General features: G+C 40.7%; 1 protein-coding gene across 1 annotated transcript in view; it reads right to left on the reverse strand.

The window, feature by feature from the left end:
- UST (uronyl 2-sulfotransferase) overlaps positions 1–17,984 on the reverse strand; it is a 276,063-nt gene that overhangs the window by 60,869 nt on the left and 197,210 nt on the right. The window contains exons 6-7 of the mRNA XM_024200172.2: positions 5,510–5,607; positions 3,381–3,538 (exon numbers count right to left, since the gene is read on the reverse strand). Of these exons, the coding sequence (XP_024055940.1) occupies positions 3,381–3,538; positions 5,510–5,607 (256 nt within the window). The remainder of the gene's footprint in view (positions 1–3,380; positions 3,539–5,509; positions 5,608–17,984) is intronic.

Consider the following 17,984-nt stretch of genomic DNA (forward strand, 5'->3'; position numbering starts at 1 on the left):
CTTAGAAGGAAGTCGCTGACCACCATCACCTTTCGTTTCCTCTTGGGAATGGTGGCCGTGATCTTCCAAGCCTTGGGGGTAATATGGCTGCTCCTCCTCCACCTTTGGGGGAGATTCCTCATCCCTCATTGCCAGGCCAGCAGCCTGTTTTTTAAATCTCCATGGATGGTGGGTTGGTAGCCAATGTGGAGCACTGCCTGCTGCCAGACGTAGCCAGCAGCCAGTTTCCTCCCTGTGAAGCAGCCATTTCCTCCTCCCTGGTGGTGCTACTGCAGTCTTTGCCAGCTGGATTTCTTCCTCAACCTTGGACATATCCACATGCATATTTTCAATTAATTCCTCTTGTGCACAGATGCTCCTCAGCCTAGCCACCTCCTGCTGGAGCTCTCCCACCTGCTTCCTGAGAGATTCTACCGGTAGGCACTCTCACACGGGATGGTCTACCCAGCCTGGCTTCTATGATGGAAAATGCAGGCTACAGTGTGTGTAAATCCACACCAGGACCTGAGTAGAGGGATCTGTGGTCAGGGTTCTCTGCTTGGACACAGGTGCAGGTGGAGGAGCCAGAAGCAGTGTTGGCATTGGCTGTGTTGCCTTTCTGAACCATGGTGATTTTATTCTCTTCTTCTTCTACAAACTCCCCTCTTTGCTAGCTCCCTATGGTTGCTTAGCGTCTAACTTTAAAGCCCTTCTCTCCTATTTCAGTCCTGACCCTCCTTAACACACATGGGAAGGGTGATCAAGGATCAAAGGACAGGAGGCTAGAGCCTTGCAAGTGCACACTCAGCTAGCAGGCCTCTGGCCCCTACTCCCACACAATCCCCAAAGAGACCACACTAAACTTCAAGCAAGTCAAAAGAAAAACCAAACAGACAAGCATGCTCATTCACCCCAAGAATTAGTACTTGCTCCTCCTTCACCAGAGGATCTCTCTCTGAAACGTCCCTGTTTGCTGTCCCCTATTCACTAGCTCCTTCTGGCCCCTTAGGGTACATCTATATAGGGATAAAAAAAAAAAAAACCTGCGGCTGGCCCAGGTCAGCAGACTCAGGCTCTGGACTGAAAACCTGGAGTCTGAGCTCTGGGACCCTGTGAGGTGGGAAGGCTCCAGCCCAAGCCCGAACATCTACACAGCAATTTTTCAGCCTGGAGTCCCAGCCCAGGTCAGCTGACAGTGACCAGCTGTGGGTATTTTATCCCTGTGCAGATGTACCCTTAGTGTCTGACTTTTAAGCCTTCTCTCCGAGGTCAGCCCTGCCCCTTCATAAACTCACAAAGAAGCATGATCAAGGATCAAATGATAGTAGGCTAGAGCCCTTGCTAGCGCACACTCAGCTAGCAGGCCTCTCCCAAACCACTAGTTAGGAATATGTAATTTTCTAATATCAGGAAGATTTTCCAGATTCTCTCTCTGATTTTAGAAAATTACCCAGTGGTCTTTCCATCAAATTATGTGACCTCCCAGCTTCCCCTGGCTTGGGTCCCTGCCCCATACACCAATCTGAATATTAACTTCAATCGAATGTGAGCTTATACTAATTTGAATAAAATCAAATTAATAAATGACTCAACCCCATGGCCTTAATACATTGTATCAAGTGAGACTAACATTTCCTTAACCGACTTCCTAATATATCTTCATCTGTGACCAACAAAGACTGCTTTCATTTGACTATCCTCTGCTTCAGAACTTCACACAAGTGTTGATAGTTATCTGACCAATCTCACAAATTGCAAAATGTAGTGAGTTGGGAGTTTATGGTTACAGAAAGTTCCCTGACTAGGTGATTACTGGTTGTTCTTATCTCAGTATATTTTACTGATGACATTTTCCTACCATTCATCCTTTATCTTCAAAAAGCAGCAAGATAGTCAAGGTAAAAACCCTTAAAACACTATGTGGTATAGCAGGTTAGTCCACTAACCTATCAACTGTGAAGATCTAATTTTAAGTCCTTGCTCAAGTCACAAATAGAAATACATTTTGTAGTCCTATCATAGGCAGTTCTGGACATCTGTTGCTTTCACAAGGACACCATGTAATTTGTCATGATAGTAATATCAGTGCTGTTCATGAAGCCTCCTAAGGAATGGAACAGCAGAGCGTGTTTTAGATCAGGACTAAGATACACTGAGGAGATCTGCCTAGGAACTCTTACATGGTATTTACCTACATGATTCTTAGCTCTGTCTGGTTCTATTAGCCCTGATATTCACGAGCATCAAACTTACTCACAATTTAAGAATAAATACAATGAAAACAAAACATCTCTGTGAGCAAGGAATAGAGTAGAGAAGAGAAGCAGGGTATTAACAAGGAAGTTTCTGCTCACTTATTCTTCAGTGTTAACAAATATAGTTAAAAAATTAAAATGAAACGAAATTTAATTCAGCATGAAGAACATTGTCAAAAGAAATGGATGCTCAGAAATCTCCCGAGTAAATGGCATTATCCTACAATATCTGCACAGGAAAGACAGGCAAATTTTGCTCTCACGTAGCAAGACACAGGAGAGGAAACTACGTACCAAGATCTCCCCAGGTATGAACCTTCAGAGTTGGACCATGTCCCCTCACAAGGCAAAGAGTCACTGCCATACAAAGAAGGGTGGTGGTATGGAGCTCAAGGATATCTGGGGGAATCTGACATCACCTCTGTAGATCTCAGAGGCATCTCTATGAAAAGCAAGACCCTCTCTGTTGCTTGCCAGCTTTCCCCGCCCCCTTCCTTCAGGAGGCATTGTCTCCCAACAATGCTACACACTACTCCCTTTGACTGGGGAAAACCACAGAAGGGAAAATTTAAGGAGGAAGGAGAAGTGGGGAAAACCTCATACAGATCCCCACTGGGGAATCTACACATAGTTAAGAAAGCATCTTGCTCCCTGTCTCCTTCCCCGCTGCTCCAACACCCTTGTCCTACCCCACTCCTTTCCACTCTCCATAAACCAGAAAGAGCATCTGGCCCAAAGACAGGAGCTGCTCTCACAAACATACAATTCTCTTCCTTCTTGTCATTTTTTTTTAATTATAAATAGCTCCATGACTTCATAGGATATGACAGCAAATTAACAACTGCACTATTTTTTTAAATAGCTGCATTATCTGTCTTATTACAAGCAGCTAATTTAAAAGGCAGTGCTTTTGCTTTGCCTCATTAGGACCACATTTAGTGGAGGATAAGCGCATATGTCATCTTCATATTCTTCTGCATCTAAGAGATAAAAGTGTAAAGGCTCACCCCTATCATTCAAATCCTCTCCCCAAAAAAGGGAATCCTCTTTTTATTGAAAGGCTAAGAGACAACACCTAACCTTTGAATAGCTCTTGGCATCTTGCAACAGTTTCTATAAGGCGTGATCTTATAACAGGAAAGTTACCTGGGTTTTTGTAGACGCTGAGCACATCCTTGAAATAATGAGGTAAGAATCTTTCCAGTAAAAGCAGCACATCCTCTAGCTCTTCCAGAATCCCCACAAGCAGGAAATTTTCATTCACGTTCAGTTTTGCTCTTTCGAGGGCCCATTCCCCAGGCTCCCTTTAAGGATTAAAAAAAAAAAAAAAAAAAGTCTTTAAATGGTGTGTTTGCTTTGGAAATTCAAATGAAGAACATGATTGCTAGAAATTTTTTTATGGTGGAAGGAGCAGTGGGGAAAACCTCACACAGATTCCCACTGGGAAATCTATACAAAGTTAAGAAAGCATCTTGGTTCCCTGACTCAGATATGCTCATATATGTTTTTTCATAGATTTGCAAGTGGGCTTTGTGATATTATGCTTACTGGAGTTATGATCAGATGGAAAAAGATCTGGAAAGAAAATGGAAGAATATGTGGCTTCCAAAGCTCATTATGAATCATATAGAAGCAGTTTAGCATGTAAAAATGTGACTATTTTATAATTAAGTTAGATACAGTGCAGTAGTACTAAATTCTCTAGACAGCTTTCACTGAGAGAAGTTCCAAACCTCTCACCCATAAAACAGTATCAGCTCAGAAAATTCACAGCATGTGACAAAAAAGTTATTTTGATAATGTACAGCAGAGCTTATTGCTTCCTACAGAAATGTAGCTTACATGGTCTTCCTTTTCTTTACAGAGACTTTGCCTATTTTTATTCTTTCCATTCATGTTTGCTAAGACCATGTTTTTATTTTTTTCTACACTTTTCTCCTGGTCTGGACAGTGGGCGCAGGTTGTGGTATTGCAATGACTGCAGCGTGATAGTATCATGCTTTTAATAGCGCCCACCAGAAATACTTATTGGCCCCTTTCAGAGTGGAAAGTTTTCACCACCACTTACCCATTTATACTTTCTGAAATGATCAGCATTGCTGTAGGCCTGCAGATTTACCTATAGGTTCACACTAGCTGGTATAAAGGGATATAGGCCTATGGACTCCAATGATTTACACCAGTTGAGGGTACGTCCCATAATTCTTTGTAACATTAATTTAGTTACAAAAGGCATTCCAGGGCAGGGGAAAAGGAGGATAAGACGAGATCCAACAACTGGTTCTGTCTCTTTCTTTCTCTATCCCAGCTCTGGTGCAAGATAAATCAGCCCAGGAACTGCTCCAACTTGCACAAGCTGGCAACAGTTCCGTAGGGATCATATGCCATTTTATGCCATATGCCAACAGCTGGAGTGTAGCCCACTTGAACCACTCCCCTTTCCCAATCTGACACATGCCCTGCACAAGGAGCTACAAGAAGTGGGGGCATAGGCTTTGCTTATGAGGCTGTATGCGCACTGGGGACTGAGCAGTGCAAAGGGAGTGGCATGGGACAAAGAATCTGTCCCAAATTATTGATAGTGGCCCTAAGACCATTTTGAAATAGTATGTTTGACCCTCCGGCTGAAAAAGTTGGACACCACTGCTGCAGAATATGACCTTATGAAAGGAAGGCGGGGGTTGAGGGTCAGGTCCTTGCTCTGAGGGAAGCCTTGGGTGGGTGGGGCTGGGTCCTACCCCTGGAGGGTAGAGCTGGGAGGCCCTCAGTGGGGTTGCAGAGCAAGATCACCCTGCACTCACCCCACAGTGGAGGCTCCTGTCCTGCAGGGCTGGGCCTAGCTCTCTGCAGTGTAATCTGGCGCCTGGGGTGATAGCACCGCTTAGGTTTGGGCCAGCCACCCCTCCATCATATCCCCATTGGACAGAAGCTGCAGGAGCTGCTGCTGAAGGTTAAATTCTCATTTTATGTAGTTTACGTTCTTTTTCATTTTATTTTGTGTTATTTCACATTTGCACACAAAGCTCTAATTATAGTGTGCACTCAAAGAAAAAAATAATGCAAAATTTACACCCTCCACTTAACAAATCCCTTATATATATTATTTCATAATAAATACATACTGTTACCACACACTGTCACATGAGCCATGTTTTCCCCTATATTTACAATAGGGAACAACTGTTGTGTCTCTGATACCACTCTGTGTGGTAACTATTGGCAAGTGTTCAATGTCTATTGCTGTACAGAATCAGGTATGTGTGATATACATTTACCTGCATCTTGGATGCTGTCCACAGAAATACGGTATGATGTAAAATAACCTGGGATTGGAACATTCAGGGTAGTTTTCAAGAACACATACATTAATATCCTAGGGAGAACGAAAGAAAACAAGGTTAAATATTGTATCTCACCACCTCCATAAAAATGTGCTCTTTTCTTTCCCACCTAAGTAAAGTTTTCCCATACTTCATGGTGTAGCCCTGACTGCACTGAATCTACACTTAAGTCCCTCAAGAATAACTTGCAGGACATTTAACATTTCTGAATTTCATTAGCATAGGAAAAATTTTCTGTGAGCATCACATCATCTTGCTGCAACATCATGCTATTATTCTGTTGCAGTGAACACATCTTCAAAGCAAGGTTTTAACTTCACACCCTTTGATTAAAATGTACTGAAGAACAACTTTGGTATGAGACTGTTTTTGAACATAGCCAGCTTAAGCATCAATTTATTAACACCATTATTACACATGCTTTGCAATTTCCCCTCTAAATATTCTCTGGGAAGTGACAGAAGACGACACAATAATTTGAATTAAGACCCAAATGATACAAAACTATTTTATTCTACCTTCATTCAATGGCCTTATATGGAATATAAGTTAAAGTTCACACATCTTTCTCTTCGGATAACCAAAACATGCATCGCTCTTCACTGGAAGTCAGTATATCACCCAGCTATTCAGGACTGGATCCTATAGTGAAAATTCTCCCTCACAAAAGAGCTGTATGCTCAACCAGTGGGAAAGCAAAGGACTTTGATTTCATTTAGGGGCCATTTATCAAAGACTTGATGTAGATATTGAACTTTACTAATATAAACAGAGGGAAATTAGTCAAACTAAGCTCTCCCGCCAACACAGCTTCTGCCGTTTGCGGAGGTGGTTTTATTATGCCAGTGGGAGAGCGCTCTCCTGTCGGCATAGAGCAACTTTCACTAGACGCGCTGCAGCTGCATTGGTACAGCTTCACCACTGTATGTGTAGACATGTCCTCAGACTTCAAATGCTTAAGTGCTTTCTTTCCCGAATCAGGATGCTTTACTGAATCAAGGCCTTAATTCTAACATCACACTGTTAACATTGCATTTGGGTCTATGATAAGTCTCATCAAGCTACATTCCCATTTCTCTCCCTCTCTTTTGTTTATGTAAATCAATCACTACTCTTTATCTTCGAAGTGACACATCATAATTTAACACATGAGAGATAAGGTATTAGAAGAGAGTGAAGTCAATTCCATTGACTTAACTGTAGTGGAACAACAGCCTTGTGTGACAAAAACTTACTTTCTCTCTCTCTCTCTCTCACACACACAGTGGATATTGAGAAAAGTTTTCTTTAAATTCTTAGTAAACTATGAAGAGATTACTGATCAATCACTCCTGTCAAAACAAAACAAAAACCAAGGACAACTTTTAAAACTCAAGTTCGTATATTTTAAACTATTTTCCAGCAAACCTTATTATCGGCAGTACTAAAGTCTGCTGACATATCTAGAAATACCAGAGTAAAAAAAAAAGGGCATGCCTGCCCTGTTGGCCCCTTTTGGCCAAGCATGGGTCTGCAGCTCCCTGCCTCAGTTTCCCCTTCACTCAGACTCCTCAATAACACTATGACAACACCATGCCTTCTTGGGGTCTGATTCATTAACATAAAATAAATAAATAAAAAAAAGTCTCTTCCACACCAGTCTCTTTCACTCATTCACCTCCCCGCCCCGCACAGAGGTCTGTCTTGAAGTTTCGAAGCTGGGCACAACTCCTAGGCTCTGCTCAGTCTCTCCCACCATTGCACCTTGGACTCCTTTAATCACTCCTTGCTATCTTCTGAGCGTCCACTCTCAGGCCTTCCTACCTGGAGTCTATTACAGCTCTTTATTTCTTTTTCTAAGAATTACCATTGCACCAAGTCCATATTTTAAAACATTTGGGATTATCAGCAAGTATTTGTCATGTTCAGCAATGTATTACAATGTATTTAGGCAATTCATTATGCTTATTACGGCTACTGCCATTTTGAAATTGTTCATATGATCCTGGGTAAGAAAGGCATTTGTGTTCTCACTTTAGCACCTAGAAAATAGAGGCTCAGAATGCTAAACAACTACAAGACTCATCAGCCTTAGCTGTGGAAACAGAAATAAACTATAATCCCAAGAATGCAATCTTTCTCAAGACAGGTTTCATGGCTTTAGCAAGCCAATGGGTAAAAGCTGTAACTACAACTGCCTCTCCCTGTAATTGGCCGAAAAGAGAGAGGATTTCCCTTTGCAGCTCTATCACTTCTTCATAAACATGAATACAAGATTGCATTCATTTAAAAACCCCCAAAGAATTATTTGATGTAAAAAGCAATGGAGACCTCCCGCTTCTGAAAGCATAATTTGATTAACAAAAGCAGAGACAGCATCCATCCAATAAAAATATTTCTTCATAAAGAAAATCCTGCACATTTGACCACTGAATATTTTGTGTCTCTCTTTACTGAAGCTGTCTTGGTCTCATTGGTGTTCGCTCCTCGAGGCAGAGCCGAGAGTCTCGGTCCGATGGAACCCAACCAGACAGCCTGGTGGGCGTCAAGGGCAATCCACGGGGACTTTGCCCTGAACAGTCGCTGGGCAGTGAATGGCGTCGGGAATGGTCCCTCGACCGAGACCAGTACCATGCGGAGATCCCAGTGGCGGCTTGCCTCTGGAGCACGGGGCTGACATCGGCAGTGCTCCTGGAACTGGCATGGACATAACATCCCGGGCCACCTGCAGGGCCTCCGGTGTGGAGGGCATCCGGACATCCAGGGAGTCCTGCTCCGAATGGGCCGGGCTACTCCGCTCGCCTTGAGTCGGAGGCCTAGAGGCCGGTGGGGATCGAGGACTGCCCAACATGGGTCTAGCCTCTGTACTGGGTTTGCTCCGGTGCCGCAGCGAAGAAGGCCTCTTCTTAGCCTTCTTGGTGTGCCCCGTGGATGGGGAGCGGTGCCGACTAGTCGATAGTGCCGAAGGGTCACTGTGCACTGACACCGCAGTGCCTGGTGCCGACTTGGAGTGGTGCACTGGAGCTGGGGTCAGCGCTGACTCCATCAGAATAGCCCGGAGCCTAATGACCCTTTCTCTCTTGGTCCAAGGCTTAAACGACTTGCAAATCTTGCAGCGATCGTTGAGATGGATTTCCCCCAAACAGCGTAAACAGTCCGCATGTGGATCACTCACTGGCATAGATCGCCTACAAGGGTCGCACGACTTAAAACGCGGGGCACGGGGCATGCCCCTGCCCCGGCGCACTAGCTAAACTAAGCTAATTAAACTAACTAACTACAGGTACCATACACTGAATGAACACGCAGTTTTGGGGACGAGCTACAGCAAGGCTGGAGCAGAGCAGTTCTGAAGCACCTTCACTGGCGACAAGAAGGAACGGAGGGTGGGGGGAGCGTGCAGCTCCCCTTATACCACGCCATGGAGGCGCCACTTCAGGGGTCGCTAGGGCGCTCCCCTACGGGTACTGCTAGGGGAAAAACTTCCGGCACCGGTGCATGTGGCGAGCACACACACCTATTGTGGAATACACATGAGCAATCACTCGAAGAAGAAACAGGTGTCGCTCAATTGAAGTAAATGGAATGACAACAGCTTGTAGGAGCAGAGGAACTGGCCCTCAGAGTTTGATTTGATAAGGGAAAAATTAAAAGGATTAGGAAGAAAACAACAACTTCCGTTGAAACAAAGCATTTACACCTGGGAGAAGTATGTTTTACTATGGACCAATAATTTTTCAAGAGGATTGGATGCACACTTTCTAATGCTCCGTAACTCATCAACACCATGATTGCTATGTGGCCAAGGGATTGCTAACATTTATTTTACATTCTATACTTTCAGTGTTGAAAACCAGTATTACTTACTGCCATATGGTGTACATTACAGCATCCAGAGGGTTCTAATAAGTTTAGCACCTGCTATCCTTTGTGAAAGCAATCACCAGCAACCATTCCCTCTATAAAGATTTTATTTTATATTTATGCAGCCTTATAATCTATGAAATTACATCATTAATCGTGAGAAAAAAGTGCATTTGGTCTGATGTGTACTCATGTGAAATGTGTTTACTACTGTTCTAATTATTATAAATAAATTACAAAGCATAAATCATTTATACTTATTCTAAATTTGAACATACCTAGACTGAGTCTTCTTTGGTATTTTGATTGCTCTGACAGTTGACAGATAACCGGACCAAAACATTTCTCCCCTCCTCCCCCCACCCCACAGAGAGTGGTAAGGTTAAAAAATATTATCCCCATCAATTTTAACATTTCATTTTCTGTTACAATGGTAAAGATGAACAAATACTTTTGTAACAGGAAATGGATCCTTTAAAGCACCTATGGAGAATTTCACTTGTAGAAGGCATAATTCCAAGATGACAGCTTCAAACTCTCATAATTTAGAGGTGCTTGGGAGGGATTAGTGTTTTGTTTTACTTTTTAGACCTACATAGCTGAAAATGAAATAGCAAGAAAGCAACTTGGATCACATCCATTCATAATAATGTTCCGAAAGAGACATTTTTGTTTGTTTACTGAGTATGAGATACACCACTCATTAATCTGCCAGTGCAGATGGACCCCTAATTTGGCTGAGGTTTCAAATTTCTTTGAGCTTCACCTCTTCTGGTGGCTTCATAGAACACTATGATCATCTTTTATCCTTGACCATTGAAATGGGGATAGGTAAGTGTACCACCCTCATACCAGGGTCATTTAGGTATACAGAGGACTTGCAATAGATGAAGTTTAAGGAGCAGAGTTGCGCTGGTGGCAACAATCATGCCCGGAGATGAGTCAATTGTTGTAAGAAGTTTTTTTTGGTTTGTTTTTTAAATTCTAGGTTGTGACTGGTAGAGATGAAATATAGCATCTGCAAAGCCCTGGCCCGTTCTGGATGATGGATGTGCTGGTGAACCCAAAATGTTTTTGATCGGAAACATAATTGTTTCTTGTTGCAAGGAGTTTTTCAACCTATTTTGTGTATAAAATTAAAACTAAACTTGAACAGTCCACCTGCCTGTATAGTGGCATAGGGAAGAGAAGTGTCAATGTCATTTTTGGTTGAATTTCAATCAGTTTCACTCACTAAGGTTCTGGATACGCTAGAGGAAGTTGATTTAATCTCAGAGACACTGTTCACTACCCAAATCTAGCTGCGCTAAAAGAATAGAAAGACAACAACAAAAAATAAATCTGGATACTTTCAAAATTCTGTCATGAGAATTGTGGAATGAGAGAGGATGGTAAAGTATCATACTTTTGCTGCTGTCCAAACAAGGTGGGGCACTGTGGTAAGCCACTGAAACCTGTGTCACCCTAGCTAAATTCAGACACATGCCATCCCCAAAGACAATCACCGCAAGTATTTGCCATGAGATCTCTTTAGCCCAATGACAGTATAATTGCATTAGGAATAGGGTGACCAGATGTCCCAATTTTATAGGGACAGTCCCGATATTTGAGGCTTTTTCTTATATAGAAGCCTATTACCCCCCCACCCCATCCTGATTTTTCACACCTGCTGTCTGGTCACCCTAATTAGGAATAACAGGCTTTGATTGGAGCTTTTCATTAAACCCTCTCTCCACCATCCCCATAGGCCTTGCAGTGTTCCTGTTCTGATATTATGAAACTGGAAATTTTTCATAACCTATTCATCCCCTATCATTGCTACAATTTTATTTCAAATAATAATACACTACCACCACATTATTATATAAAAGTGAACTAGTGCTCTCTAGTCTAGTATTCTGGTGATAGGTCAGGCTGCTGACCACCCATAAATTTAGCGATGGGGCGTTACAGAAGGAAAAACTGCATTTTTCAAAACAACACCCCCCAAACAACCTCTCTCAGCTGTCTCTCCCAAACTCTACACATCTGGAGTACTGATTAGCTTAGATCATCTCTCTTAGATCCTAACAGGCTTTCTTCCAACCAGATTACTTTGCTTATTCTCTCTCATGTCAACTTTTAGAAACATCTGTCCTTAATAAAATGCCTGATGACCCTTTTACTTGTTAGTGTACTACACTGTCAGAAAGACACATTACTCAAAAGAACAGTGCTCTCCTTGAGAAGAAAGGTCTAAGAACAGATTCAACATATTTTATTTTCAGAATGAAACTCAGTCAATATGCAGGAAAACAGGAAATGGGTTTCCCAAAACTAAAATAGGGCTGCTAGAGGTAAATCCATTTTCCTGTTACTACAAGTATGCTCCCACAAAACAAGCTGCTTTCTCATAAAGTTACCCCATCAAAGATTCTGAGTTACAAGCTGCTGTTACTCAATGAAATTCAGGCCTTCTATGAGAAGTTCTGAGTGAGATTCTTCCCTTCCCCATTTCTGTATTACAGGAGGTTTGGAGACAGCAAATGCCCAAGTATAGGACACGAATTAAGTCAAATTATAATAAATACACGTCTTTTCCAGTAGGTGTTTTGTTGGACAGTATTTCCAGTGACAACATCAACAGCAATAGCTGCATCATTCTGTAACTGTAGATGTATGTCCAACTCATTACGATTTAAATGTTTTTACAGAACAGAAAAGTATAGACAATTATATCTTCCATGATTTCTCATTGATACTGCCTTGTTCCAGACTTTTGCAGCGGTCTGGGGAGATGAGACTTTGGTGAAGCATACAGCATATACGAAATGTAAAGAATCACAGTTTGACATGGCGTATGTTGGTAACCGAATTTATTTTATAGTGAAATAAGTACCTGATAAGAAAATGTAGAAAGTAGTTCATTACATAATAACACTTACGAGACCTTACACATCTTTAAATTGTAATAGAATTATTAACTAATTATAAATGCAGATTACTGAAAAGTGGGGAATATTCCCGAAGATCCCTTAATGAGGAAAATGAAGAGGACAATACACTGTAATGCTGATTTTCCTGTCAGGATTTCAGAATTTTTTGCAAATCCCTCACTATAAACTCTGGACCACAAATACCCTGGTCTGACACTCAGGTATCCCTAAAGTGGTTATTTCCCAGTGTTGTGAAGTAATCCTAAATCTTGTTAGTTAGGACTGACCTAAGCATGATATTTTAGCTCTAAATATTTCACAAATTATGCTGCAGCAGCTGGAGTCAGACAGTACTGTTAGAGTGAAAATGTTTGACTTTTTTGTGTTGAAGAAATATTCTTTTAAAAATAATTTGTAGGTAAATTTAGAGGTCATGAAAGGTGTCAGATTGCTAGCCCTGGAGATTGAAAGTCCACAGTTATACCCAAGGAGTTCATGCAGCAGCGCAATCTTTTCTACGCTGTCTTCCCAAGTTAGCCTCAACCCTGCTCTACAGGAACTACCTGTGGGAGTGGGAAGACTGGATCTGTAGATGTGAATTTTCACTTTGTCCCAACTTTCTGTGACTGCCAGATAAGGCAACAATTGTGAAGGGGACACATCCACTAGAAACAAGGACAACCAGCAACTTAAATTTAAAAAAAGGAGAATAATTTTAAAAATCAATTCCTTTTTTAATAAAGTCACTTTCTACTTTATGACTTGCACACAACAGCGGTCAAGTGTAATAAATCTTTTGTGAGCAAACACTCATTCTGCTTTTACTCCATTAGGTAAAATATAAAAACGGTGACTATCAGATTGTGTAATGTTAGCTACCCAGAAGAAATGTCTACAAATGTCCATAGATCATATTATACTAAATCTTTAAATGAATAATTTCCTAGTTCATTGCCTATAGGTACTGAAATGAAACAGTGTGTGCAATCAAGCTGTACTGTCTTGGAGCAACGAATTATACAAAAATTAGGGTAAAATAGTAAAATCAGACTTTGTATGCTACATAAAAAAAAGTCTCAAAAAATAAGATGAGCTCTCATTCCTGATGTGACAGTTGTGGACATCAGTGAAACAATGCAGTACACCCAACAAAGGCAGTTTCTGCTACTGTAACTTTTAGCAAGTTTACAGCAATACATAGCTTTCATACTTTTGTTAACACAGTCCTCTCTATCCACGGAACCGAGGAGTTTATTTGTAATATTGAGTTTAAATGAAATATAAAACATTGCAAAGGATTTCAATGGAACAAAATCTATATTGGTTGAGGAAGTGTTAAAAGAGAATGATATCATAAGGACTATGTTTTATAGTTTAATATCACCATAGGCCAGATACTCTTTCTGCTATGGAATGAGAAAGCAGCAAAGGGATAGAAACGCAGCTTTGTAACATGTTTGTTTCCCCTTCCCTACAAGAAAACACATAGTGGAGATCCACAAGCATGAGATGCTTGCGTGAGTGGGTGAGTGGGGAGGCAGGGTTGAGGGAGATGCGCTATTCTGAGGAACAGTGTATGGCACATTCCCCCTTTGCCCAGTGGAAAGGCATGTGGAAGTTAGCACTTACGCAAGGCATTTTCAATCAATTACAGTCTAACTACATTATCACTGTATAGGCTATGACATTTCTGCATGCTATAGTTATAGGAAGTGCAGACCTTTAGTTACTCTCCTATTAACACTAGGGCTGTCGATTAATCGCAGTTAACTCACGCGATTAACTAAAAAAAAAATTTGCAATTAATCGTAGTTTTAATTGCACTGTTAAACAATGGAATACCAACTGAAATTTATTAAATATTTTTGGATGTTTTTCTACATTTTCAAATACAACACAGCATACAAAGTGTACAGTGCTCACGTCATCATTTTTAGAGTGCAAATATTTGTAATAAAAATAATATAAACAAAAGAAATAGTATTTTTCAATTCACCTTATACAAGTAATGTAGTGCAATCTCTATCATAAAAGTGCAACTTACAAAGGTAGATTTTTTTTGTTATATAACTGCACTCAAAAAACAAAACTGTGTAAACTTTAGAGCCTACAAGTCCACTCAGTCCTACTTCTTGTTCAGACAATCGCTAAGACAAACAAGTTTGTTTACATTTATGGGAGATAATGCTGCGTGCTTCTTATTTACAATGTTACCTGAAAGTGAGAACAGGCATTCGCATAGCACTTTTGTAGCCGGCAGTGCAAGATTATTACGTGCCAGATATGCTAAACATTCATATGCCCTTTCATGCTTCAGTCACCATTCCAGAGGTCATGCTTCCATGCTGATGATGCTCATTAAAAAAATAATGCATTAATTAAATTTGTGACTGAACTCCTTGGGAGAGAATTGTATGTCTCCTGCTCTGTTTTACCCGCATTCTGCCATATATTTCATGTTATAGAAGTCTCGGATCGTTTTAAGAACACTTTCACTGCAGATTTGACAAAATGCAAAGGTACCAATGTGAGATTTCTAAAGATAGCTACATCACTTGATGCAATGTTTAAGAATCTGAAGTGCCTTCCAGAACCTGAGAGGGATGAGGTGTGGAGCATGCTTTCAGAAGTCTTGAAAGAGCAACACTCCAATGCGGAAACTACAGAACCCGAACCACCAAAAAAGAAAAGCAGCCTTCTGCTCGTGGCATCTGACGAAGATGATGAAAATGAACATAAAATCATAGAACTGGAAGGGGCCTTGAGAGGTCATCTACTTCAGTCCCCTGCACTTAAGGCAGGACTAAGTATTATCTAGAGCATCCCTGACAGGTGTTTGTCCAGCCCGCTCTTAAAAATCCCCAATGATGGAGATTCCACAACCTCCCTAGGCAATTTATTCCAGTGTTTAACCACTCTGACAGTTAGGAAGTTTTTCCTAATGTCCAACCTAAACCACCCTTGCTGCAGTTTAAGGCCATTACTTCTTGTCCTATCCTCAGAGGTTAAGAACAACAATTTTTCTTCCTCCTCCTTGTAACAACCTTTTATGTACTTGAAAACTGTTATCATGTCCCCCGTCTGTCTTCTCTTCTCCAGACTAAACAAACCCAATTTTTTCAATCTTCCCTCATAGGTCATGTTTTCGAGACCTTTAATCATTTTTGTTGCTCTTCTCTGGACTTTCTCCAATTTGTCCACATCTTTCCTGAAATGTGGTGCCCAGAACTGGACACAATACTCCAGTTGAGGCCTAATCAGCGTGGAGTAGAGCGGAAGAATTACTTCTCGTGTCTTGCTTACAGTACTCCTGCTAATACATCCCAGAATGATGTTTGCTTTTTTTGCAACAGCGTTATGCTGTTGACGCATATTTAGCTTGTGATCCATTATGACCCCCAAATCCATTTCCACAGTATTCCTTCCTAGGCAGTCATTTCCCATTTCATATGTATTTACCTGATTGTTCCTTCCTAAGTGGAGTACTTTGCATTTGTCCTTATTGAATTTCATCCTATTTACTTCAGACCATTTCTCCAGTTTGTCCAGATCATTTTGAATTTTAATCCTATCCTCCAAAGCACTTGCAACCCCTCCCAGCTTGGTATCGTCCACAAACTTTATAAGTGTACTCTCTATGCCATTATCTAAATCATTGATGAAGATATTGAACAGAACAGAACCTAGAACTGATCCCTGCGGGACCCCAATCATTATGCCCTTTCAGCATGACTGTGAACCACTGGTAATTACTCTCTGGGAACGATTTTCCAACCACCTTATAGTAGCTCCATCTAGGTTGCATTTCCCTAGCTTGTGTATGAAAAGGTCATGCGAGACAGTATCAAAAGCCTTACTAAAGTCAAGATATACCACATCTACTGCTTCCCTCCTATCCACAAGGCTTGTTACCCTGTCAAAGAAAGCTATCAGGTTGGTTTGACATGATTTGTTCCTGACAAATCCATGCTGACTGTTATTTATCACCTTATTATCTTCTAGGTGTTTGCAAATTGATTGCTTAATTATTTGCTCCATCAACTTTCCAGGTACAGAAGTTAAGCTGACTGGTCTGTAATTCCCCAAATTGTCCTTATTTCCCTTTTTATAGATGGGCACTATATTTGCCCTTTTCCAGTCTTCTGGAATGTCTCCCGTCTTCCATGACTTTTCAAAAATAATCGCTAATGGCTCAGATATCTCCTCAGTCATCTCCTTGAGTATTCGAGGATGCATTTAATTAGGCCCTGGTGATTTGAAGACATCTAACTTGTCTAAGTAATTTTTGACTTGTTCTTTCCCTATTTTAGACTCTGATCCTACCTCATTTTCACTGACATTCATTATGTTAGACATCCAATCTCCACCAACCTTCTTGGTAAAAACCGAAACAAAGAAGTCATTAAGCACCTCTGCCACATCCACATTTTCTGTTATTGTCTTTCCCCCATCATTGAGTAACGGGCCTACTCTGACATGTGTTGGTCTGCACTGCTTTTGATCGTTATCGAGCAGAACCTGTCAGCATGGACGCCTGTTCTCTGGAATGGTGGTTGAAGCATGAAGGGACATATGAATCTTTAGGGCATCTGGCACGTAAATATCTTGCGACGCTGGCTACAACAGTGCCATGTGTACACCTGTTCTCACTTTCAGGTGACATTGTAAACAAGAAGCAGTCAGCATTATCTCCTGCAAATGTAAACAAACTTGTTTGTCTGAGAGACTGGCTGAACAAGAAGTAGGACTGAGTGGATTAGTAGGCTCTAAAGTTTTACATTGCATTCAAAAATAAAACAGTTTTTTTTGTACATAATTCTACATTTGTAAGTTCAACTTTTATGATAAAGAGATTGCACTACTGTACTTGTAATGGGGGAACTGAAAAATATTATCTCTTTTGTTTTTTACAGTGCAAACATTTGTAATAAAAATAAAGTGAGCACTGTACACTTTGTATTCAGAGTTGTAATTGAAATCAATTTATTTGAAAATGTATAAAACATCAAAAATATTTAAATAAATGGTATCCTATTATTGTTTAGCAGTGCGATTAATCGTGATTAATTTTTTTAGTCGCTTGACACCCCTAATTTCACTTGCTGTTAAACTGTCAAGCCAATTTTTTGGGGGGTGGGGCTGAATTTTTTTATGCTTGTTCTCAACCCAGAAAGGAATTTTTGAAAGAATGAAGATAGTTGGTTTTGCCAGGTCAAAGTTATGTATATTAAAACAAAAAATCAACACTTTCCTCATATATCCCAAACAGAATTTTTTTTCTCAGAGACCTTAGGGATAAGCTATATGTGTCTGAATGAAATCAGTTCTGCAATTTTAAAACTATGAGCATTTAAGTTTTCTACATACCAGTAGAATTCACTTTTATATATCCAGTAATACAGAACACTTCATCTAAGGAAAGCAGCTGGAGTTGGGTTTCCATAGCATAATTTGGAATTTCTTGATTTGTGTAAAATCTCAACATTAGTGGTAGATAAAGTACTTTATTTTTCTCAATGTAGGTAACACTTAGGATAAAAAAAATCTGGACTTCAAAATTCTCATAACTTGTTAATCCTAAATGAACCTAAACTGAATATTATAGACTAACAAATTTATTAGAGCATAAGCTTTCGTGGGCTACAACCCAC

The sequence above is a fragment of the Terrapene carolina genome, unplaced genomic scaffold, assembly GCF_002925995.2.
Source record: "Terrapene carolina triunguis isolate 2854851 unplaced genomic scaffold, T_m_triunguis-2.0 Scaffold85, whole genome shotgun sequence".
Taxonomy (NCBI): Eukaryota; Metazoa; Chordata; order Testudines; family Emydidae; genus Terrapene; species Terrapene triunguis.